At 39.3% G+C, this 25,188-nt stretch overlaps 1 protein-coding gene across 1 annotated transcript in view; it reads left to right on the plus strand.

The window, feature by feature from the left end:
- SH3BGRL2 (SH3 domain binding glutamate rich protein like 2) overlaps positions 1-22,954 on the plus strand; it is a 47,927-nt gene extending 24,973 nt beyond the window's left edge. Inside the window, exons 3-4 of the mRNA XM_074948025.1 lie at positions 18,805-18,885; positions 20,433-22,954. Coding sequence (XP_074804126.1) covers positions 18,805-18,885; positions 20,433-20,447 — 96 coding nt within the window. The 3' untranslated portion in view covers positions 20,448-22,954. The remainder of the gene's footprint in view (positions 1-18,804; positions 18,886-20,432) is intronic.
- Positions 22,955-25,188: the final 2,234 nt, after the last annotated feature.

Below are 25,188 nucleotides of genomic sequence, written 5' to 3' on the forward strand. Positions count from 1 at the left end.
TAAGCATGTTTTATAATAACTAGCTAACTCCAAACACAGGTTGTGTTTAACTATATAGAAAGAGTCTTCCATGTGTCATGAAAATCATCTTGTTACTATATCTGTGCAGTTGCTATCTGTTTTTTTTTTGAGCAGACCTAATTCTGTTACTGTTGCTAGACTGTACAATCTGTGTGAACAGCTTTAAAGAGCGGCTTTACTTTGAAAAGAGATTTGGACTGTGTCTTTGCTAACAAAAAGATGTTTACACCATGAGATAACTAACACACATTCGTAATGCTGCTGTAAAAACATAATGGAGCCACTTTAGTTTTACAGGGAGGTAAACTAGCCAAGATCAAGGGGTGGGGGGCAAGGGAGGTGTATAGTGCTGATCTTGCCTAGGAACCTCCCAATAAACACTAGAAGTATCTTGTCTCCACTTGGGATTTTATAGTGAGCTAACTGTTGTGTGTTTAGTTTTCTTGCTGTCAAAACGCACACATTTTAATGTCCTTGAAGACACAGCCTTAGTGAAAATGACAGTGTAGGGTTCAATTTTTTGTGTGTCGTAGTGATTTCTAAATCCAATGTGCTGAGCTTACAAAGGTCTGCTCGTTTTTCCAACTGCCTGGTCTGCAGACTCAACATGGCAACAGGAAGCTAACCTGGGTATTTTTTCCTCTGGCTTAGGTATTATCACCAGCAATAAAAACTATATAGCCCAGATCTGCTTGTGATTAGCTATGCAACCCTCTTATCTGATTCTGTGGATTGTCTTTTCTTCATGCATTTGGGTGAGAGGAAAAAAGCTAACCAGATGCAGGTTTTTCCAGATTGATTCACTAGGGTTGCACAGGTGGGCACGGTTCTACAATTGGACCCAACTGCTGATGTACAAGCCACCATAGAGACAAGGTCACTTGAATAGAAGTCTTGTTAGTCTGTATGCATCCGATGAAGTGAGCTGTAGCTCACGAAAGCTTATGCTCAAATAAATTTGTTAGTCTCTAAGGTGCCACGAGTACTCCTTTTCTTTTTTTGAATAGAAGTGTAGGCTCTATAGTGATGATTAGTAAAAAGTATGTAAGCTCTCCCTCCCCCCCCTCCCCCCACCACTGCATGGTAAAAATCAGCAGATACGACTATGAATACACACTGGAACTAGACCTGCTAAGTAGGAAGGTGGCTTTTGAACTAGTCACTTTTCAGAGTATAATTGCTCTCTAAAGGGAATATTTATTGAGTGTTTACGTTAGATAGCTTGGAGATTAAAGTGACTGAAGCAGACTAATGAACGATCTGTTCTGGTATCGTGTCTCTAACCATACCTAATGCTGAATAGTTCACAAGATGCAAAACAAACATGACACACCTAATTGCGCAGTACTGTACCACCACCTGCTGATTAGCTCCTGCCCTGAAGTGCGCAGACTCAAAGCCCTTGTAATTGTGTCTGAACTGGTTTAACTACAGATGTCCTCATAGATCTGCCTAGTGCTATTTCAATCTCTGAGATCTCTGCCTCACAATTGCTCAGTAGTGAGCTCCACTAGTGGGATGTTGCAATAAAAACGGTGCCTATAGTCTGCAAGTAAAATTCTTAGACTCATGGCAGCCATAAGCCCACATCAACATGAATCATTTAACTAACAGTCCAATTTTGGTGCTAGTGCTTCTTAATATTGTAGTCATTTATATGTCATTGGAATGTGTTGCCTCGTTCCAGGGACATTATTATAGCATCACAGATGTGTGGGGCACTTGAGACAAAAAAGAGACATGAGGACCAGCTCCATTCATTTACACTGGTTTAAATGGGTAACTACTTCGGTGTAGTTACTCTAGCTTATACCATGTAAATGAGAGAAGTTGGCACATGGTTCCTGCCCCAAGGAGTTTATAGTCTGTTTGATATTGCAGAAAGAAAGGAAACACCAGAGTCATTTGAGAGAAGAACTAAGTGAGTAGAGTACCATGGTTGCAATAATATACAGCCATTTTCCCCAGATGGGGTGCTTGGTATCAGTGGGAGAACTTCAGAGCTAGAAGGATCATTTTTAATTTCAGCTTAATGCTTAGGTAGGTGAGTGAACAGGATCCAGTTGACTGGAAATGGCCTACCCAGTCTAAAACCTTTTGTGTTCAGGATTACTCATTTCTCTGATGATGTAGCACTAGCGCTCATGCTTTAAATGAGACTTTCATTGATCTGATATAGGTTTTTTTGAAAACAAAAAATTTTAAAATAGGGAATTCCACTGTGTTCGGTTACCTAAATAAGAGCAGGCTTTGAACTCTTCTTGCTCTCCCTGCCCCCCACCCCCGCTCCAGCCCCCTAACCATTCTAGGGGGAAAGATAAGTAACTAAAAACACTTTTAAAAGCAATTCTATAAACTTTTTTGCATGTAACAAAAATCAGTCGCAGAGACAAGTCTCTAAATTGGTCAATATCGAAGTTTTAGAACAAGGATTATACTACGTAAAAACTTCAGTGATGCTTCATATTTTAATCCCTGATTAAAACAGACCAGCGTTGCTTTTATTTGAGCAATAAAATGTCCCTGCTAAGTAGGCCATGCCTTAGTTGCCAGTGTGTTGGCTCCTGAAATACTGATCTGTAGAATTACATTATTCTTACTGTTGGCTGTCAGCATGCTACTTGGCTGTCCTTGATTTATCAGCACGCACCTGTGCAACAGAAGATGTCACAACCATTTTTTCTGGGCTGTCTGTTTCTGCCTGCTCAAGGAGTAAATGTTCTGATGATACAAGTGAAGGCAAGAGGATTCCGTAAATCTGCCTGTTCAGTATGTCACATTTTAAGGTTATGCATGTAATGTTTCCAAACATTACTGAGCTCCAGTAGAGTAAGAAGACCATGCAGGAAAATAATAAATGTACTGAAGAAAATGTTGTTTTAACAGCAAGATAAAAATTCAGAAAGTTGAATATAGTGTTCATGAATTCCAAAACATGATTCTTCCATGATTTTCAAAAAGAAAAGGAGTACTTGTGGCACCTTAGAGACCAACAAATTTATCATGTAAATTTGTTGGTCTCTAAGGTGCCACAAGTACTCCTTTTCTTTTTGTGAATACAGACTAACACGGCTGCTCCTCTGAAAGCTTTTGTGATTCTGTAATTTATAGTGTGTATCACCATTATATATACACGCACACAATGGTGTGGTGTGGTAGTATAAAAGTGAAACCACTTTGTAGTTATGATTGCTGGTAAACCTTTATAGTATACCACACTATCAGGTATTCTGTTATGGTAGAAATCTAAATAATTTAAAATCTATCTATATCTATCCCACTTGCTCTACAGTCTTCTCCCCCAGTCCTTTGAACTCCCTATGGGAGGAGATATCTAGCTAGGCAGAACTCATTGTAGGAGTGGAGCCTTAGTTACCATTAAACCAACTGTTCAGGGCTGATAGAGAGCTATAAAAACCTCCAGAAATGACCTAAAATTATTCTTCTAGACCTAAAAATGTCATGACTTTAAAATCAGACACCAGGCCCTCTTAGGGCTAGAATTTTGGATTGTACTGGGAAGCTGGACATCTTCTCTTTCCCAGTGAAATAAAACTCCATTTTCTAACTCTCTGCAGGGCTGCAAATTAAAACTTAGAAATAGTGATATTTTAACGTACAGTACAGAAAACCTGCCACTGGTACAGGAATGAATCTTGCTTGTCATGTGTCTCAAGTGGAAGCATCTTTCTTTTTTTCCCCCCTCGGTGTAGTGGGAGCTAAGGAGGAACTGTTTCTATGGCAGGTTGTTCCTAACCCCCCTCCACACACACACAAAAACAGAGTTGTTTCTTGGAAGCTGCTCAGGAGGGTTAGCATGGAGTGAGTCCTGAGGAAACGATTACCAGGCAGAGAGCAGTGGAGGCAATCAGAAATGCATGATAAAGATTCATAGAAATGTAGGGCTGGATGGGACCTTGAAAGGTCATCAGCCTCCTGTCCTGAGGCCAAGTAAACCTAGACCATCCCCGACGGGTGTTTGTTCAACCTGTTCTTAAAAACCACCAACGATGGAGATTCCACAGTCTCCCCTGGAAGCCTATTCCCGAGCTTAACTACCCTTAGAGTTAGAAAGTTTTGCCTAATATCTAACCTAAATCTTTCTTGCTGCAAATTAAGCCCATTACTTCTTGTCCTATTGTCAAGGGATATATCTTTTTATCACCTTGCTCTTCAGGTTATCACATAAGTTTCAGCTAGACCTGGCCAGAAACTTTTCATCAAAATGTTTTTTTGAACAAAATGCCACTTTTGTTGAAATTAGAAACATTTTGAAGTGGCAATTTTGAATAACATCAGTTGAATTTTTTTTTCTTCAAAATGAAAGATATTTCATCTTGGAAACACTTCATTTCGGGGATTTCCAACATTTTGTTTTGAAATTTTAAAAATCTTTTCATTTTTTTTACATTTATTTTATGCTACTACTGAAACTGACATCAGTTGAAATATTCTATTTTTATTTTAAATATCATTTGGACCAAAAACAAATTTCAAAATGTCATAATTTCCCAGAAACCAGAAATTCAGAGTTTTGACAAACTCTAGAATCAGCTCCATCAGCTGTGTACATTTATACTAAAGAAAGAAATAAAATAGATGGTCTACAGTATTTGCCAAAGGAGAAACCAGTCAGGACACAGACAATCATTGTGGCACTAATCTTCCTGGCTCATTATTAACTTGAAAATCTCATTTTGGTATGTTTGAATGAACTTGACAGATAAACACAATTCTGACAGACTGAATTTTTCTTCCTTATTTAGAAGTATTTCAGTAACCAAATCAATACACCCGCATTGGTGTTACATGTCAGAGGTGGAAAGAGGACTTTGGAAAACTGCAAGGATCCACCTCAGAGTTCTGCCCTTTGCTTTCCACAGGGACTGAGATTAGTGGACTTGCATAGGAGACAGGGTGTGAGATCGTCAAACCCTACAGAGCTAGAGGATCTGCAAGAAAAGCAAGCTCCATCCCTTTAGAGCTCGGGGCATCCATGGAGAAGGACTGCCTTTGCATCTATGCACCTCCTCACTTCTGCTTAGCCACTCTGCCTCAGAAGCTGGTGTGGGAGGATGTTCTAGTGGTTAGGGCATTAGCCTGGGACTTGGGAGTTCCAGGTTACCCACTCTACCACAGACTTCCTATGTGACTTTGGGCTAAATTCACAAAGGACTTTAGGTGTGGTGATGCTGAGTGTTGCCATGCCTAACCGCTAGAAAAATCACTGGGATTCACAAAGCCTCTGCATCATCTTGGGACTGATGTCAGGCTGTCAGGTCTATAATTATCTAGCTCATCCCATTTATTTCTTTTAGTATTGGCACAACATTAGCTTTCTGTGTGGGATCAAAACCTGCAACGCTTTTCCTATTGTTGACTAAGGCTTTTTTTTTTTTTTTTTTTTTTTTTTGGTAGTACTTTGTTCAATGAGACATTTACTAATAATCTCTCTCATGTAAGCTATGCCAGCAGCAGGCTGCCCCTTTCAGGCCAGACAAGGAAAGTTTGTAATTATCTCTGCAGTCTTTACAATGTTATAGAGAAGGAAAAGTTTCATTGGATGGTGCTAAAGTTACGGCAGTTGCCTATTGACCATCCTTGGAAATGGCTTCTTTTGATAGCTTTATATAGTTATTTCAGGTTTTAATCTTTCATGCTTAACTAACTTGTTTTGGCTGAGAGGCTAACCAGCTGCATTCTTGGAAGTTCTTGTGTTCCACCACTTTTGAATTAAGGGTAAGCAAAAATGGTCTCCCATAATTCAGAAATAAACTGAGCAATTAGCTTTCAATAAAACAGACATAAGCTGCTGGCATGAGACTAAGCATGGGACACTTCAGAATAAAAGGATACAAAACAGGTAATTATAATGGAGATCTGAATTTTAACTAGTTTTTGCTGGTGTGAGAGGCACATAGTACCCAATATCCTTGGACTGCAATCTAAATTTGCGTTGTTATAAAAATCAGAAAATCTCCATCTTGTCTGTTAATGTGGGGAAGCATAACTTCCAGGTAGCAGTCCTTTCTTAAGGTTGCAAAATACCCATAAAGCACCACAACCACCTCTGTTCTCAGCCCTTAAGGCTATAGTAAATTTAATCTAATACAGTAACTCTCTGTAAGCCTGGAAAAAAATAACTGGGAACGGCTAGGCAAGAATATAACTTTTCTGTTACCACACCACACCTATTAAGTCCCATTTTGGATCTAAAGGCAGATGGGTTAATGCTACCCCAACCAGTATCAGGATAGTGCAGCTTCATTATTAGATTAATGCTATTTAAATGGAAAGATATTTCAAAGCAAAGCTCAGTAATATCTCTGCATTACTGATTACTTTTAATTCAGGACTAGATTCTTTCTACCCACCTCCACTGGAATCGGTTGAACTACTTATGCAAGAAGATACTACTCAGCCCAAGTAAGAGCAGCAGAATCTGGCCCTGAATAAATCCCTTATAATAGCTAACACAATGCAGTGCAGTATCAAAAATCAAGGTTTTTGACTCGCATGCTCTCAATGGAGAATTGATAAATGACATCCACCTTTCAGACCAAAGAGAATAACTTAATTTGACTAAATGCTGCTTGTAGGAAAGGCCAAACTGATACCGTCCTTATCTTGCAAAGAAATTTAACTTGTAAAGCCAAAAAGAATTAGGCCACCACACACACAGCTGAATAACTTCTATCAAAAAGTATATACACAACACAAAACCAGTACTACTGCCATCGAAGGCTTCATTGTCAAGGTTGCTTTTCTATTTCTCCATACCCCTGCATCTCCGAACTCTACTGAGAGAGGTACTTGACATCCCCCATGCTCTAGATAGGCTTTTAGTAGTCATAAAACAAATCTAATTACAAAATCACCAGACTTATGAGTCTGAGATTTCAAAATCATTTACTACCTTCTATAGTGAATGTTTCTTTCTAAATGAACAATTAAGAATCAAAGAAAAATTATTACAACATTCTGCAAACACTGCCCCCCCCCCAATTTGTCCTATACCTGGGGTGGTGATAATGGGCCACTTCACCTTGAATGGTCTCTGAGAATATGGGAGAGATAAGGTGAATGAGGTAATATCTATTATTGGACCAACTTCTGTTGATGAGAGAGACAAGCTTTCGAACTTACGCTGGTAGCCCCCCATCAGAATATCCCAGAGCCCAGTGGTTAAGGCACTCACCTGAGATGTGGCTGCTCCCTGTTCAGATCCCTTCTCCCCCTTCAGGAGGAGAGAGGATTTGAGCAGGGGTGTCTCAGATCCCATGTGAGTACCCTAATCACTGGGCTAAAAGTCGTGAGGCAGTTCCTCCTCCTGCCTGGTATTTTGTGTAAGCTCACCTATAAGGGCCTGATCTGGTAGGCGAGCTCTGAGCTCACCCTACCAGATTGGGCCCTGCAGATGAGTTAGGCATGGGAATGCCTATCTTTTCCCTATATGTGAATCACTCTGGAGCTTAGGCATCTGGACATCTGACATGGGGCTTCATTCACAAACATGGGCACCCAGGGAACTTTTTACAGCAAAAACTGCCGAGCAAGTTTAGGTGCCTACAGGGTTGAGCAGCAGCTGAAGTGGGCGTTTTCTGACTCCTAGTGGGGGCTGATTCTGGATTTAGGCACCTAAATTAGTAGTTAAGTGCTTAAATCCTTTTGTGAATTTGGCCCATAGTCTCTCTGTGCCTCAGTTCCCCATCTGTAAAATGAGGATATTAGCACTTCCCTAACTCACAGGGGTGATATGAGGATAAATGCATCCAAGATTGTGAAGTGCTCAGATATTTACATGACCCTTATTACCATAGTATCTTAGAGCCTAGCCCATCAGGCAGTGTAGGGAAAAGATGGCAGAGCAGTAATACCACTAGCATTTGAAAGAACTACATGCATGCTGCACAAAGCAGCTGCTCCCCAGCTCTGCCTATTCTCCATGCTGGCAGGATACCATTCACCCCAAAGCTCCTGGAGCTCCAAAAATGGGGGTGAGTGCAGAGAGAGTAGCTGTGGGCTACATGGAGCTGTCACATTCCTTCTCTCTGCTACTCCCTCAGCCCATGGGTTGCTTTCAGAGACCTTCAGCCCCATGTTATTCCTTTCTGCCTCTTGGAGAGGAGCACAGGCCCTTGAGTGAACTATTTAACAACCAACATATCTGGTCTTAAAGTAGAGAGAATCTTTCAACAAATCAGTTAAACAGAAAAATGCTACAAAAAGAATCATAATTCCATTTCTGTTTACTTTAATGTAAAGACAAGAAGAGGGAAAAGTATTTTCTAAGGGTTATCATAGACCAAAGAGATCTACTCTGTTTAAAACTTATGAAGAAGTTAATACAGTTTCAGGTACTATTCCTGCCCCTCATTTCCTTAGCCAGTTTTTGTGGGTTTATAATCACATTTTTCTATTCTTTAAATACTTTCCCTGTGACTGTGTGAAAGACCCACGCGGAGAAGAGATTATCCAGGGGAACCATTAGTCATAAAGTAAACAAACTGGAAAAAAATTCTCTTTTTTCCTTTTATAGTGCTCTGAAGTAACTTATACCAATATTAGGTTAAAAGTCTGGATTTTATTGGTGGTGGTGGTTTTTTTTAAGTTCATCCCTTTTAAAGTTACAGCTAGTGTATTCAAATTATATGCTTTTAGGGAAGTTGTCGTCATTTCAAATGTGTGCGGACATGCTAGTACTATGGGTTACATATCTTTGACAGCAGTCTTGGGTAAGAGGAAGGTTACTATAGTTCGTCATTCATTATCTATCTTTAAAACAAGACAACCCCCACCTTCCCAAAAGACACAGGCTTTTATACTTGTAATTTTAATTCAGTAATAATCTTATCAAAACAAATTCTCCCTAAAGTGGCAGCAGGATGCATTGGAGAGCACAGAGAGCTGGGAGTCAAGAGACCCATGGTATTCCTGGCACTTCCCCGATGCAGGCACTGATCCTGCAATACATTCTGCATCCGTAGACTCCTGAGCCCCACACTGAAGTCACTGGGGGCACGGTGCTGAATCCATTGCAAGATTGGGACCTTATTGTTTGATCTTGCACAACCTCTTTGTGCCTCAGATCCCCATATTACAGATGGGGAATAATGATACTTCCTCTCTGGTCATTAAGTACTGTGATATTTGAAGGCTGCTAGATAATGTTTTGTTGTTGCTGAATATGTTGTTGGTGGACATCAGTAAGGCCTGGTCTAAACTACAGAGTTAGGTCGATGGAAGGCAGCTAGTGGCGTAGTGTCAATGTCGATGTAGTTATGTCAACACAGTGTCAGTGTAGATGTGTTGCTTACATCGACTGTTGCTGCCTTTCAGAAGCTGTCCCACAGTGCCCCACACTGACAGTTAAATTGGTGCAAGTGCTTCTGGGTGAGGATGCACACCACCAGCACAAGCATAGCATGGATGTGCAAAAGCCATTTAATTACTGCGGTGGCTGTACGTCGCTGTAATTTAGGTCGACATAATTCTGTAGTGTAGACATACCCTAAGTCAGAGTGTGTTACCTATTGTCCATGTAGCAGAGTTATTTCTAACATGTATCCCCAGGCATTTAATAAAGGCTTTGTTTTTGGAATCTTGCCAACTAAGAAAGTTAGTGAAAAATATCTAACCTTTGTGTGAGTAGTAGATAGATCGTATATGTTACGTTATCTCTTAAGAATCCTAGCCTAGAGGTCTTATCAGAAGGTTGGCTAATTGGAGATTTGTTTTTAGACTGCTCTGTGTTGTACAGACAATCTTTTTTTATATCAACTCGGTCTCCTGAGAGAGCTGTGCTGAATAAGAGCTTTCCGCTGTAACCCTAATCAGATCAATATGTGTGTGTCATCTGTCCCACAGAACTGAATTGCTCTTTCAGTCAGGATGCTGATGTCTCATTCTCAGTGACATACAGTATTAACTCAGTGAGAAGCAGACTGCTGATTCAGTTTATTTCAGTTAAGAGTCCCCCCCCCCTCACCTTTTGTCTTTTACTGTTTGTGTAAGATCAGTTGTCTTGTCCCTTTCGCTAGAGTCCTGATGTGACAATCATATTTAATGCAAATAAATAGTTGCCAAAGTGAGACTGTTTACAGAATAAGGCATTGGAATAGGTTTCCCTTTTAAGTGCTCTTATAATTATATTTATGCTGGTTTTTTTTAAGTCTCTCTATTATACATGGGGAAGCTAGATTTTTTTTTTAAACTTTTCTAGTATCCTGGTATGTAAAGCTAAACACCTGATTGCTGCAGATTTGTTCATCAAATGGTAAGTGAGTTTCTTTTGTTTACTACAAAGAAAAAACCCCAAATCCTTTTTGTTTTAAAAGAAATATATTGGGAGAAATTATTTACAACTACAATTTACAGCCTTTAGAGTGCCCTTTATAACACATTTATTGTTAATAAGCAGACATATATTTAGTTGGTATTCATAAGTGGAACCTACTGAAAATGTTTGCTTTGATCTGGTGCCCATAAAATGTGTGAATGCTCTTCTGTAACCTGTCTTTTGCTGCATAGCATCTATTTTTAACAACACTGAACTGCAATACGGCTTAGCTTTTTGTGCAGAGAAAAATCAGTTCTCTCAACAGATATAGTATCTATTTAAATGCACTTCAGTGTAGCCACTTTCAAAGACTTAACACAATGCTGAAGCAAATTAATTATGGCCTTTGTTCATAATCACATCACTTGTGATCCCATCTCTTGGTGCTAGGATCAGAGTTCAGAGCACGCACGCATGCATGCATACATACCACCCTCTGGATACTAGCTGTGGTAGTGTATGTGGCAGGAAAATGACAAGTACTTAGTAGTTGATACTGAGGAGGGGCCATGCAATTGGGACTTTACAAAGGAGGCAAAGTCCCCCTTCAGCCTCCCACTTGCCAGCAGTTCTCATGCTGAAGTGGGTAGGGGTAGGATGTAAACTCATGTACTGAAACTGGCATAGGAAGTCTGTGGTGTAGCCAAGAACTGAACCCACGTTTCTCAAGTCCTACTCTGGTACCATAACCAGTAGAACATGCTTCCTCTCGTTATAACACTCTGGCAGTTTCTGGCTATGTAAACGTTAATATAATTATCATGCCTTTGTTGCATGATTTTTATTTGTATGCTCTGCACAGCAGCCATTGGCTTCAATGTGAACTGCAAGTGCCCAGACCTGTGAAAATGAGGCTAACAACAGGTTTTAACATCATTGATACTTAGCTGTTGCTAAGGGATTATCCCTTCCCTGGTCTATGATGTGATACATTGCAGTGCATCTTACAAACCAATTATTTAATTACAGCCATGCAGGTGTATTTGAAGAAACCTTTTTGGATAGGGCCTGATTCTCCATTCTGGCTCACCGTCACTCTACGGGAGTAGACAGTAAGGGAAATACGGCTTTATGAGGCCTCTGTACTTCTCTTCTGAGGCAAGCCAGGGTTCAAGTTACTGAAGCCTCAGAGCTGTTTTCATTCTTTTATATTAAGAATAAAACTGAGAGAGATACAGATTATTAAGCCATCTGGTCCATTCCTTGGTAGTTCCTACAGCATATTCTTTAATGCTCCATCCAGTCTAGTTTTAAATGAAGTCAGTAGCGCAAAGTCAGAGCCAAAGAAGATTCATTCGATGTTTAGGAAATGTTTCCCCTGCACCAGTGAATTTGCTTTTTTCTTAGCTTACTTTCATCTCGTTATTCTTTTATCCCCTTTAAACCATCCTAAACAATCACTCTTTCCTCTGCCCTGCCATCTTCAGTTACTTGTAGACAGGTTTCCTAGCTTCCTTAGATGTTTTGTTTAAGTCTTTCTTTGTAAGTCAGTCTGCCCAGTTCATTGATCATTCTTGTTGGTCTTCTCTATTCACTGAGTTTTATTGACATTTGTCTGCCACTCAAGTCTCCAGAATTTTCTGTATTAACAGGACATAATTAGTAACTTTGTAAACTACTGCTGACCATAAATACATTGAAAGGGATATTATTAATGCTATATTTATACATGAAATGCATACAGTGTGGTCCCCTCAGTGTTATCTAGACAGGATTATCCCTTCCCTGGTCTATGATGTGATACCTTTGTGTAAGCAGCCCAAAACTGCATTGGTCTTCTCAGATTAGTAGTGTCAATATTGTAGACACACTTATAACATACCTTGTATTATATTTATTTATTTAGGCAGGCCAAATTTTGTCAACCTTGATAATATCCTTTTAAATGTATTTATGGTCAGCAGTAGTTTACAAAGTTACTACTTGTATACTATTAAATACAACTGGTCAAAACTCAAAATCTGACACTTCAGAATACTTTCATCCTGAATTAGAATGAAAAATCAGATTTTAAACTTTCCTGTATTTTCCAACAAAACTTGTCTTTCCAAATTTTTTTGACCAGCTCTATTATTAAGCAATGACGATTTCTTCAGCTCAGTATAAAAGTGTCATAGCATCTTAATATATCGTTTAACATAGTTATATAGTGAGAAGCATGTCTTTAGCTAATTATTTTTCATGGCTCAAAGTGTTCTGCCCTGTGTTAGATGAATAACTAGTTAACTATGTATGCTGATTTTATTCTCTTTTAAACATCTGCTAGTTTGGTCTTGTTCATTGTTTTTAACCTGGAAAATACTTTTCAGAACCAAAATGGGTAATTCCAAATTCTTCTGCAGGGCAAGGGGTGGCAAGATATTAAATCAGCCCTGGTTCATTTTATAATAATTAGCACTTAAAGAATGCTTTTGATCTGAAGGTCTTAAAACACTTAACTTTTGTAAAGTGACTTTCCCAAGGTTACACAGTAAGTTAGTCAGAGGTGGAAGTCAATCCCTATTGTTCTGAATTCCATTCACAGGCTCTGTCTCCTGGATCAAGCTACACTTTCCTGCTGAAGTAGGAGCAAAGCAAGACAAGTAATATAACATGATAGTGATCTCAAAGCCAGCCCTGGCAATGTTTTCTACTGAAGTAATAGGGATGTGGATATTGGTAATAAGCCACCTTTTCAAAAAAACAAAACAAAATACTTGTAGTTTTATCTGTTTAATACAGCCAAGCTGAACCTATAGCAGATGTGTTTATGTAGATTCTCCAGTCAAGCTCTCAGAACTCAATGGCTTAAAACCATATGTGAAACTGCTGCACAATTTCTTTTCCCTTTGGATGTTTAAGTCTAAAAAATAATTAATTATTAAACAATCCTGTTTCTATCAGGGATATTGACGTGACTTCCTTAAACGCAATCGGTTTCTGCCATGTTCTACTGTGCCACATATATTAATTTTATTTAGGTATACCTGTTTGGCTGTTGACCATGAGTTTGTACTAGGTCCAAAACTAGATTGTTTACTTACTTCAGATTAATTTGTCTCAGAACCAAATTAGCTGTAAAATTTATTTTGGTGAGCCATTCAGTTGTAATATGTACTTTGTTTCAAAATTAGGTAAAACTAGTCCTACCCCTAAAATAAATAAAATAAAGAACTGAAAATGTAGTTTTTGAACACACTATAACTTTAAAACATAATTGTAACAGTGCTTGGTGCCATAGATGGTTAAGCACTCCCTGTGCACATAGAAGTCCTCAGCAGTACCCTTGTGTCTCTATTTGAGAGAGAGTACATCTTCCTCTGTGCCATAGACCAAGTGGCCAGCTGTTTATCTATTAGTACTTTAAACTCCTCCTGAGGGTGAAAGCAAACAACTGTCCTAGATAACTTCACATTAGCCAAACTTAAATTGTACATCACAAATAAAGAAAAACATTGAATTGAGGATGGGTAGAACTAAAGAAGCATGCTTACATGGATCCTGAATAAATGGAAAGTGTCACTAGACATAAAGTTTAGTTATAGAATATTGAATTACCTCAGCCTACAGCATTGCAGAAAACATTCTTTACCGAAGCCCAAAGCTTTCCGTCTACACCAGTCATGTGTTCTAGTCTCTTGTATCAGAGAGCATCTGGATAAAATTCTGCACTTTCACACAGCTGTACAATGACCATTAACTTCAGTGGTGTTATGTTCTCTCTATATAAACAGTCGCTATATATGTTCAGTCAGAATAAATTTTTATTTTAGTTGAAGGGAAAGAACAAAAGACAAAGACAAAAGTAAAGTCTTCATGAGATAACACATTATATCTCCTCTAAAATGCTTCCCCAAATGTACCTCACAAAATGGCAGCTGTCCTCAGAAGACAGCAGACTCCGAGACACACAGAGATTTGGTAGAAAACAAAATAGAAACTAGTTATGCAGTGGCCTTAGCTGATCTATAATTCAGGATGAAGCTAGCTTATTGGTATGAACCTGACTTTAACTCCCTACCCCCATCTAAATTCCTTGAAAAATAATTGAATTTTGCATGCCCTCATCCCAGGGAGTCTGTATGGGAAGTTTTGTGTGGGTTTGTTGTTTTTTGTTTTTTTTTTTTAAACCCACAGAAATGGAATTTTAAAGTTATGGTGTCTTGAAAATTGAGGTGAAGTTCTCTTTTGGGAAAAATGTGACCCATAATTTGGCTCATAATGGTTGCAATCCAGCAAAGCATTCAAGCACATGCTTAACTCTGAGTACCTGAAAAGGCCTTTTGAAATAAATTGGACTACCAAGGTGCTTAAATCTAAGCATGTTCTTGAGTGCTTTGGTGCAGCAGAGCCAATATCTACAAATGATGACCTAAAAACTCCAGATTTGTTTTGTTGGCCTTGCTGTGAAAATACTTAGGTTTTGGTTTGATCTTTGTTTGCTTTGTTTGTTTTGGGGGTGTTGAGGGGAACTGGGGAAGATACATTAACAGCTACTACGGTGAAGCAAGGAAGGGGTTAACTGGATGCTCATAAATACAGGATTATAAAGAGTCAGTGGAGTGTTGTAGGAAGGGTTCTGAAGAAGTAGTCGTCTTCAGCAATTAGCCAAATGGTCCACTGTAGAGATCATTTGGTCCGTTTCTGTGCAGCCGCAAGGGCTTGATGGGCCAAGAGTTAAAAGTCAGAACAGATTTGATGCACCCATATAATAGGGGGTCTGCTTCTGGGCCGCATCCACCCCTCGGTTGGTGGAATTTTATCCTGAATGTTACAAGCCACGTGGAGAATGGCATTTGCAGAAATGTCTTGCGGCATTCTGGCGACGTGTCCAAATTGCATAAGACGCTGTCTGCGGAGAATGGCCCCAGCAGTCTGTAGGCCGGAGCGACCATGAACGTCTGCATTACAAATGAAGTCATTCCATTTTGTGCCCAATATATGATGATGGCATTCTGTGTGGAAAGCCTCTAGCTTTGCCCAGTCTGAGTGGCATTGTGTCCATATTTCACAACTGTACAGCAGTACGGAGAGGCTACAGCTTAAATAGATCCTGAATTTGGTTGTCCTGCTGAGATGATGATAATTCCATATTCATTATAAATGACCCATGGCAGATACTGCAATGCCAATCCAGTGAAGAACCTCCATGTGAGAGTTGGAGGAACTGGTGAGTATAGAACCTAAATAATAAAAGCTGGAAACTGCTTCAACAGTTTCATTATTCAAAGAGATTAGAGTCGTGGGTGGACCTAATTGTAGGCTTTGCAGCTTTGTCATTTTCCATGAAACATGGAGGCCAACCTTGACCGGCTCATGAAACCTGTTGGGGCTCTGTACTAAAAGAACAGCATAATCAGCATAGTCAAGGTCTGAAAGCATAATACCACGATCTTAATGCAGCATTCTGTCAGGTTATGAAATCCATTGCCGGACTAAAGAGTGCAGCGGCCAAGACACAGTGCTGCCTGACACCAGATACTGCTTTAAAAGGTGCCGATGTCTGATTCCCGAGACATACATGGGCAATGGTTCCATTATGCAGCTTGCTGATCAAGTCCAGCAGAGTGGTTGGGACACTTACGTCCTTTAAGTCCTTGCACAAAGTGCCTAAGCCCTGGTCTACACTGGGGGGCAGGGATCGATCTAAGTTATGCAACTTCAGCTATGTGAATAATGTAGCTGAAGTTGACGTACTTAGCTCAACTTTCCATGATGTCTCCACTGCGGTGAGTCGACTGCTGCCCACTCCCCCGTCAACTCTGCCTGCACCTCTCGCAGCGCTGGAGTACAGGAGTTGACGGGAGAGTGCTTGGGGATTGATTTATCACATCTAGACTAGACGCGATAAATCAATCCCCGCTGGATCGATCACTGCCCACTGATCCGGCGGGTAGTGAAGACATACCCTTAGTCAGCAGACTCAAATGCAGCCTTAAGATCGACATACGCTGCGAGTTCAAGAAGGCTCTGTATCTCTGAAAACAAGTGGAGGGCCAAAATGGAAGAAGTAGTGGTTACCCAGATTCTCCATGTCCCAGTCTGGGAGCATGGAGGAATTGGGAAATCAAAGCTTAAACATATCTAGAAGGAGAGATATGTCACCTGCCATCAGGGGAAAACTTGAGGCCCAACTGCAGGGAAGAGTGCTGAGGCCTGACTGGGGGAGGGTCTGAAGAAACTGCTTTTGTAATGAAGTTGCAATGCTGAGAAGTGATACTTTATGGGTCAGCAAAGAGAAATAATGAGTCTGGGAAGGGTAGGAGGAAGAGAAGTGATAAATATGGTGCTCAAGTGAGAGAACTGAGGATGAGTGTGTTGAGTGGCTGAGACGTGTGTGTGGGTGTATGGAGACACGGAGGCTGTGCATGTTAGCATTAAGAGTTAAAGGTGGGCTAATAGATTTATTTTATTTTTTTTTAACCTGGGCTGAGAAGTTTTTGGAGAATCCTTCGAAGCTGAGCTAAGTAAACAATGCAGTGTGTATTTGTGATCATTCAGTATCATAAAGGGATTTATCCCAAATCTTACTGTGTTTATACTTTTGATTTTTGGAGTAACTAGTAGCTAAGAAATATGAGAATTAATAGTAAATTCTACTTAGCACATGCATTGTGCTTTTATTTTTGAAATATGATGTAGAGACATTAGGTGTTCTACCAGCCTTGTGTCCGACACATAAGTAGTTAGATAAACATTGGTATTCCCATTTTCTAGATTTAGGTGGGAGGGAAGGAAGCTGTACAAGATATTAAGTTGATTGCCCTTGGTCACACTGCAACTCCGTAACAGAGCCACAGAACTTCCTGACTCCCAGTCTTGTACCAGTTGGTTAGCTAAATCACCTCAGATTTTAAGGTGAGGGCAAGAGCTATGTGGTGGATAGACAAGAGTGGTGAGCTGTACATTCATCAGGAGCTCAAGAAGTGCTAGGCCTTTGACCTACTAAAAAATTAATTTAACTTAATAGGTTAAAGAGTTAGTTATACACCACATGCTGATTTCTCACACACCCATAACTTCAATTTTCTAAATCGGCAGAACCATTTTAGATCAGCACAGTTTTCTTTGTAAGTCTGCGTTAAATCCCCTGGCTCTTTACTTATTGCTAGGGTTGCCAATGTTGTATTTGAAAAATAAGGGACTGTTTCCTTAGCACCCCCGCTCCACTCCTACTCCTGATATTATCATTATTATAATAATAATAATAATAATTAATAAGTAGTACTCACCCACATTTGCCAGGGGTATTTCTTGCTGCTTTTTGCAGCACTCAGCAACTCCAGATCTTGTTGTACAGAAATGAAAAAATAAGGGACAGCCCTTGTTATAAGGGACTGTTGACAACCCTCCTTATTGTTCTTCAGGTCTGTCTTTGTTCTCTTGCCTCTGTAGATATTTAACCTAAACAATATCAAAGGCACCACAAGACAGCTCATGAATGGTTCCCCTGTAATATCTAACTTGTACATAGTCAGGGAAAACCATAATGACCCAAGGAATAGATCTGTGCTGTAGCAGAAACTTGTTCACTGGCCAAGTCTGAAAACATGTTCTCACTTATTTTTCTAAAAGGATACAGTAATTTCATACTGTCTAAATTACTGGCTAATGATTTCTGGTTTCAAAGGGCAGAGTGTTCAGGTATCTGTTCCATGAGAAAAGGATTGTTCAAGGAGTTGAGCTGATAAACTCAGCAAGGGCCAATTTTTAAAAGGTATTTCGGTGCCTAAAGATGCAGATTGAAAATCCCACTAGGAACCTATCTGCATCTTTAGGTGCTTATATATCTTTAAAAATCTGGCACCAAGAACCTTTCAGACATTTCTTGTATATGTAAATTAATATTGATTTTAAAAAACAAACAAATATAAGAAAGTGCTTCTTCACACAACACAGAGTCAGCCTGTAGACCTTGTTGCCAGGGGATGTTTGAAGTCCAAAAGCATAAATGGCTTCAAAAAAGAATTAGATCAGTTCATGGAGGATAGGTCCGTTAATGGCTATTAGCCAAGATGGTCAGGGACACAACCCCATGCTCCAGGTGTCCCTAAACCTCCAAATGCCAGAAACTGGGACTGGACTACAGGAATGGATCACTTGAAATTGCCCGTTTCTGTTCATTCCCTCTGAAACATCCGGTACTGTCCACTGTCAGAGGCAGGATACTGCACTAGATGGATCGTTCATTTGGCCATTCAGATGCTGGAGGCTTTACTTGATATCTGAAGAAAATGGAAAACTAAAGAGAACCTAAATGAGAAATTGAACTCTTCCACTGGGTCTGGAATTCTCATTAAATTTAGAATAATTGTCAGGTTTATACAGCAGAACACAAGTGTTTGACTGTTTTCCCCAGCATAGTTACATATCAACCAGAGCTTTGATAGCATAAATATAAAAATATCATGTGGAAAAACAGCTTTTGAAATGTTAATTAATCTTTTCTCCTCTCTTTTCTCTAGGATTATGATTGCTTTTTTGAAGCAAAGGAAAGCAACACTGTCTTCTCCTTTCTAGGGCTGAAACCTAGGTTGGCATCAAAGGTGAATATTGCATTTACAGACCTTTGACTCCTCTTGCGATCTTCAGCTTGAATTTGCTTTGAGAGAAGTTGTGAGAGGTCAGCATGTTCATGCTGATGCTCCTCTCTCTCTCTCTTTCCTTGCCAATATTATACTAGTGAGCTGTGTGAAATTGGAATAATAAACAGAAAAGCATTTTAGACCAAACAAAATCTTACCTGTTTTAATTTCTGATATATAATAGAAGCTGTAATTATCTTCTGTCAATTACACATTGAGGGCAAAATTCTGCTGTGTTACACCAGTGTAAATCCAAAGTGACTCCACTGATTTCAGAGGGGCTGTTCAGGATTTACGCTGGTGTATCAGCAGAACTTGGCCCTTAATCATTGACATAAGTGCAGCTAAGGATGCAAAACCATCTTTGTCTTGCTTTGGAAATAGTCTGGAAAAACAGCTAGTGATGGTCAACATTTGGTCAGTAGATGTTTAAAAAAATCACTTAACTGATTCAGGGTGTTGGTGAAGCCACTTGCTTGTAGCAATTCCTTGTGGGACAATTAAAACTTGGAGGAAGTATGTATGTAGCAGGAAGTGCATAGGATGCACGGCAACCGTCAGATGCAGTTAGCTTCTCCTGTTGAGTAGACAATATAATTCCTGATACAGTACAGCTTTACCTGTTGTGATCCTGGACTATCTCATTGTTTCACTGTATGAGGATCCTTTGTGCAATGGGCCAAACAGCTGGGCAAGTTTTATTTTCGCCCTTGGATCCTTTGAATTTATTCTCCTTTTGCCACAAGTGCTATATCAGGGGCCAAATCCTGGCCCAGGGCTATCTATGAAAAAATAAATATCCATAAAGAAGGATTCCCTTCTTCTTCTAGAGACTTGTTATTACTGAAGTCTGTGCACTGTGCAGGGGGTGAGGAAGTGCAGAAGGAGATTCCTCTGGCAGCCACCTCTTTGGTTTTCCTTGCTCCCTACCTTCAAGCCAGAGTCCCAGGAAAAAGCTTCCCTTCTGACCCCCAAATCAGAAACAGCAGCTGCTCGTTGCTCTGTTATTGGAAAGCACCCTGTTGCAGGCCTGGAGAAGAGTGAAGTCCCCCAGAACAATATGTGAATGATCTAGTTTTAAAACGTGAGGCAAGAAGTGCAGTTGGCCGTCAACTAAACTTTGAAACTGACCAGACAGGCTGGCAAGCATTCAAAGTAACCGAACATTAATGTTATTGTGTTGCTAGGTTCTTGCAGTTATACGGTGATCTTGGGTGTTACTTGTAATAAAGGTGGGTAACCATTTCAGACAGAAGTGTGATCTTCCAGTTGATGATGGTCCCTTAGATATTGCATGGGAATGTTCAGGTACTGTATTTGGTGTGGAAAATTTCAGTTGTAATTGCAAATGCACAGTCCTCTAACTCCATATTTGGAAGGTATATTTGTTCATCCAGTTATACTTGTAGGAACAAATATGAGTTCAAGCTGTAATAAGTATCCCCAGACCTAAAAAAGAATAAAGAACTACACAGTTATTTGATTTTGTCCCCCTCTCTTTTAAACAGGAGTCAGAACCCTAGAAAAATTCTTTGAAGATTCAACAAGCACATCTCCTGGATGAAAAACTTTGTTGTTCAGCACATGACTGCTTCCCCAATGGATCACTGTGATAAAAAGCCAATGTGAATAATCAATATTTTGCTTGCCACGGAAGAGGTGCTTTCCAAAGGTGTGAAATTAATGTGTACACAAAATGGGATAAAGGGTGAGATGATACTCCTTTTTAAAAAAATGCCCACTCTTGATGTTTCACATCTGTCTATGGATTACATTTTCACTGGCTTTGGTATTCTAGCAAATAATCTATTTAACTCTGAAGATGGGTGGATGTTGAGGAATGGAAGTGTAAAATCTGTATTAGCATTGAAGGGGATCTGGCAAGTATGTGAATCCTTTATAAATCTTCAGCTACTGCAGGCTGGATAAAATTAGTTTATCATGAGCGTTATAATTTTGACGGTTAATAGAACGTGATGCTAGTTACGATACAGAAGATGAAAAACAGCATGAAGAACTTGGTCTATGCCAAAAGCTGCAGATTTCTGCTCAGTATATTTACTGTGCTGTCTATGCTAGAACATGTGTATTGCAATATGTGTGGGCTACTAAGCTCTTTCATAAAAAAAAACAAACAAAAAAACCCCACCACCCTAAATGATTCATATCAAAAATTCACATGACGATTGGCTGTTATAAAAACAGTGGTTAATGGGGAGGGGGAGAGAACTCAAACTGATGCTGTCTTGACATCCATGGGTTCCCCCTTCTCCCCCCCACTGCAATAAAATTGTTCTGTTGATGTGTTTGCCAACAAAATAATTGTTTTCAAGGACACTTTAATGTGAGAGCTGTGTGTCAAACTTGTGCGTATAGCAGTTGAAGAGACCTCATATGAAGCCATTACATAATATCTGTTGTTTGGGTGTGACTTTCCACCTCAAATTTTAGAGCTCATCATTTGGCTGTTTTAAAAGATTTCTAAAGTTATGGATCTAATTCTGCTTCCCTTAATCAATTTGAATAGAATTAAACTCCACACATTAGCCCCATTGATGTTGGTGGAACTACTCCTAGAGGTAGGGCTCGATCTTGCAAATAACTTAAACACAGCAGTAGTCCTCATGACTTGAAGGTGAAATCTGTTAAAGACAATGGGATTGCTCACATGCTTAAAAGTAAGCCGGTGTATACATGCTTTACTGGATAAGGACACAGTGTTTGACCCCTTGCAGGATCGAAGCATCAGTTACTATTCAATGTGAATAAGGGAAGCAGAAACTGCCCCTGGGGATTACCCTGATGTAGCAGAGCTCAGTTTGGCCCTGTATGACTTTAACCATGTTTAAAAAATTGAAATTGAGAGTTGACAGTTTAGCAAATGGATTGTCTGTAATCTAGTCTAATTGCATTTAGGAATGGGAATCCCTTTACCCAGTTAAAATAACAGCTATTGAACTTCTTAATGTTGCTTCTGCTCAATCATGGGAGCTTTCTTCCAAAACAGTTTGTTGGTCATTTGACTGTGCTATTCCAGTAAGTATTCTGGCTTCACTGGGCAAATGGCATATGGTCAGGTGTGAATAAAGAGGCACAGGGATAATTCTGCAGGACTGACATCCATAGCTCTGTCAACTGTTACTGCTTTGTGAAGAGAGGTGATTTCCCTTCACTTAATTAGCATTGTCTCAATTTACACATACTCCACTCAGAACTCTACTGGCTGTGTTTGTATTAAAAAGAAAATGCTAAAAAGTACACGAGAGGAATTTTGTGAACCAAATTCTGCTTTTGATCTTCTCATGCTGCTCCTATTGAAGTAAAAGGAGCCACACACGTAGGCTGAGCAGAATTTGGTTCTGGTGTTATATTTTCATCAGCCCCTGCTCTGGATTCCTCTCCTGGGGGTGCTGTAGCCAAGATTTTCAAATAGAAATATATTTTTTAAAACGTTAATATGTTGCCTATGATAAAAGTTGTGTTTGTAGTTTTATAATCACATATTTTATGTGGTCTTAACTTCACCGTACAAATGGATTTGGCAAATTGAATCTGAAACAGAGATCCATTTTGTTAAAGTTAACAAGTTCTGGACAACTGTTCTTAATCTGAGTGGGAGAAAGTTTCATCCCCTTGCAATGTTAAGTAAACGTAATTTACATAGTTACACAGTAAACTAGAGAGAAGCCATCCTGGATTTAGCACATACTTGATATGTTGTACATTTAGAGAATTACCTAAGGTCCCAATTCTGAGGAAGTTTATGCATATGTTTTAACATCACTGGGTGAAATCCCAGCCCCATTAAAGTCAATGGCAAAACTTCTATTGATTTCACTGAGGCCAGAATTTCACTCATTGAGTTTAACAGAACTCCTCCTGTGTTTAAATGTCCACAGGTTTTAGGTCTAAAATTATAATTGAACAGAAAACCAGTACCATCACTGTAAGGTAAAAGGGCTTCTTTAAAGATTAGTGTGGACACTATTTATTTGGAAGACAAGAATAGCTCCAAAGATGTCCATTTTGCTTGCACAGATTGGCATTATAAACCTGTTTAGAGAAGTAATTTTCTTTAGATTTTTTTTAAAACTGTAAGTTTCTTGAATTTGGGTTTTTTCATTGGGTTACAGCCTTATTTTTTAATTATTATGTAGCCTTTTAGTTTGTTACAAAAATTGACTTGAATTTCTTTTTAACCAGCTTTATAGTTATGAAATTTGTTAAAAAGTAGAATGCTTTGTTGAAGACAGATGCAGTAGCTGAAACAAATGCCAAGTTATTTAATTTTTTAAAATAGCATAAAAAGTTACATCAAAGAAACAATGGGCTAGAATCTGACCCGATACCAGTAGTTACCCCAGTTTAAAAACAGGGAGAAAATCAAAATCAGGTCTAATGTGAATTAAACCTCAAAACTGTGTATACAGCTAAAGCTGCCATTAAGGAAATGGGAAGTTGGTTGTGCAAGGAATGGTAGATCAGGCTTGAAAGTCAAATTCTATCCTCTGATGTGTGTGAATGATTCCTGTGCACTTCAGTGAGAGACCTTGTGTATGCACCAAGGCAAGAATCTGGCCCTTTTGCTTTGGCTACCTTGTAAAAACTCCGTGCTTCACTTCACTAGCAATCACTTTACTACCAAACTGTACTACCAAACTGTAATCAAGAGAAAATGTTTGAACTGGGAGGGTGTGCACACAGCCACTGTACCAGTGGTTTTAATAGGTATGTGTGTTGTATTGTAACAAATGAGAGGTGCCACAAAGCCACAAAGCACTGGAGAGTGCCTTGGCTGAAGTAGGACTGTTACTACAGAGCCTTATTATATATATCTTGAGTTTTGGTTCCAAGAATAAGAACATACACACAATTTTAATAGGGTTGAATCAGACTGATAAACTTTTAAACATCTTGTACTTTCTTTTAATTTAAAGAGTAAAACATTTAAAAATAACCTTGCTTTTGATGATTCACATCAAAGTCCAAGACTTTGAAAAATAGGAGCCTAAGTTAAGCTCCTGAATCTACTTTTAATGTAAAATGAATTACCTGCTGACATTAGAGTCACTGGGAGCGGCTAAGCATTTAGCAGTTCATAGAATCAGGTCATTTTGTTTGGGGGAGTCTAATTTTTTGACAAGATTTTAAAAAATAGGGGCCTAAGATTTGTTAGTGGCAACAGAACTGCTTTAACTCTTGTTTTCAGCTCGTAGTGACAGAGATGGTTTGAGTTAACAATAAAGACTCTTAAAGATTGTTGTTAGATGTTACATTTCTGGGGTGCTGGTTTTTCTTATTTTATCCTTGACTGACTTAGCCAGGAAGTGCCAAATCCTGCTCATCTTACTTGCTTGACTAGTCCCACTGATTTCATTAGAACTATTTGCATGAGCAATGCAAGGAGGATTTGGCCTGTGATTATTTTCTTGTGTCTAGAATAAAAATAGTAGAAATTGGAAAGAGAGAAAAAGCCTAATAGATCAGCTAGAGCATTCCCTGGCCTTGTGGATTCTACCACTACATAAAGTTTGTAGTTCAAACTGTTCCTGTAACATTCCTTGACATCACAAATGCAGAACTGATGCTCCCTTTGATAGCATAAATGTTCTACATGCGTTTGGGGAGGGGGGGGGAGTACAATTTGAGCACATTCTAGACAGTCTACATTGTTTTTTAATTATCTTAATTAAATTATATACTACACCATCTCATAAATAATGGCTGAATTCAAGGAAATCATCAAGACCCTGCAGTAAAATATGCCAAAGAAATCAGTGAAATAACACAGTTAATTCACACATTACTAGTCTGCCTGAATCAGCCCATGATGGAGGAGCATCACAGTACTGTCATAGCTTCCAGCAGAAGGATGAGGCCTGTCCTGGAAGAGTCTGAGCACCCTCTATTCCTATTGCCTTACAAGGTAATCACAATGTCCCGAATACCTTCAGGATCAAGACCTAGCCCCAGAGTGTTAAATAGGAGCAATTCATTAGCTTGTGGTGTTTATTTTAAGTACTGGATTAGTTAGTCTGAGTGCCAAGAGAGTTGGGCAGATCTTCAGTTGGTGTCAATGGTCATAGCTCCATTGAAGCCTGTGGAACTATGACAATTGATACCCTCTGAAGATCTGCACCCATGTTCTAAATTTTCGTAAGTGGTGGGGTGTTTTTTTCATATCTATATTTAATGTATAAAACTAGGTTTCCTTGTCTGAAATAAATGTAACCTACTGTTTGACTGGGGCACTTTCTGGTGTTC

This window comes from Natator depressus, chromosome 3 (assembly GCF_965152275.1).
Source record: "Natator depressus isolate rNatDep1 chromosome 3, rNatDep2.hap1, whole genome shotgun sequence".
Classification (NCBI taxonomy): Eukaryota; Metazoa; Chordata; order Testudines; family Cheloniidae; genus Natator; species Natator depressus.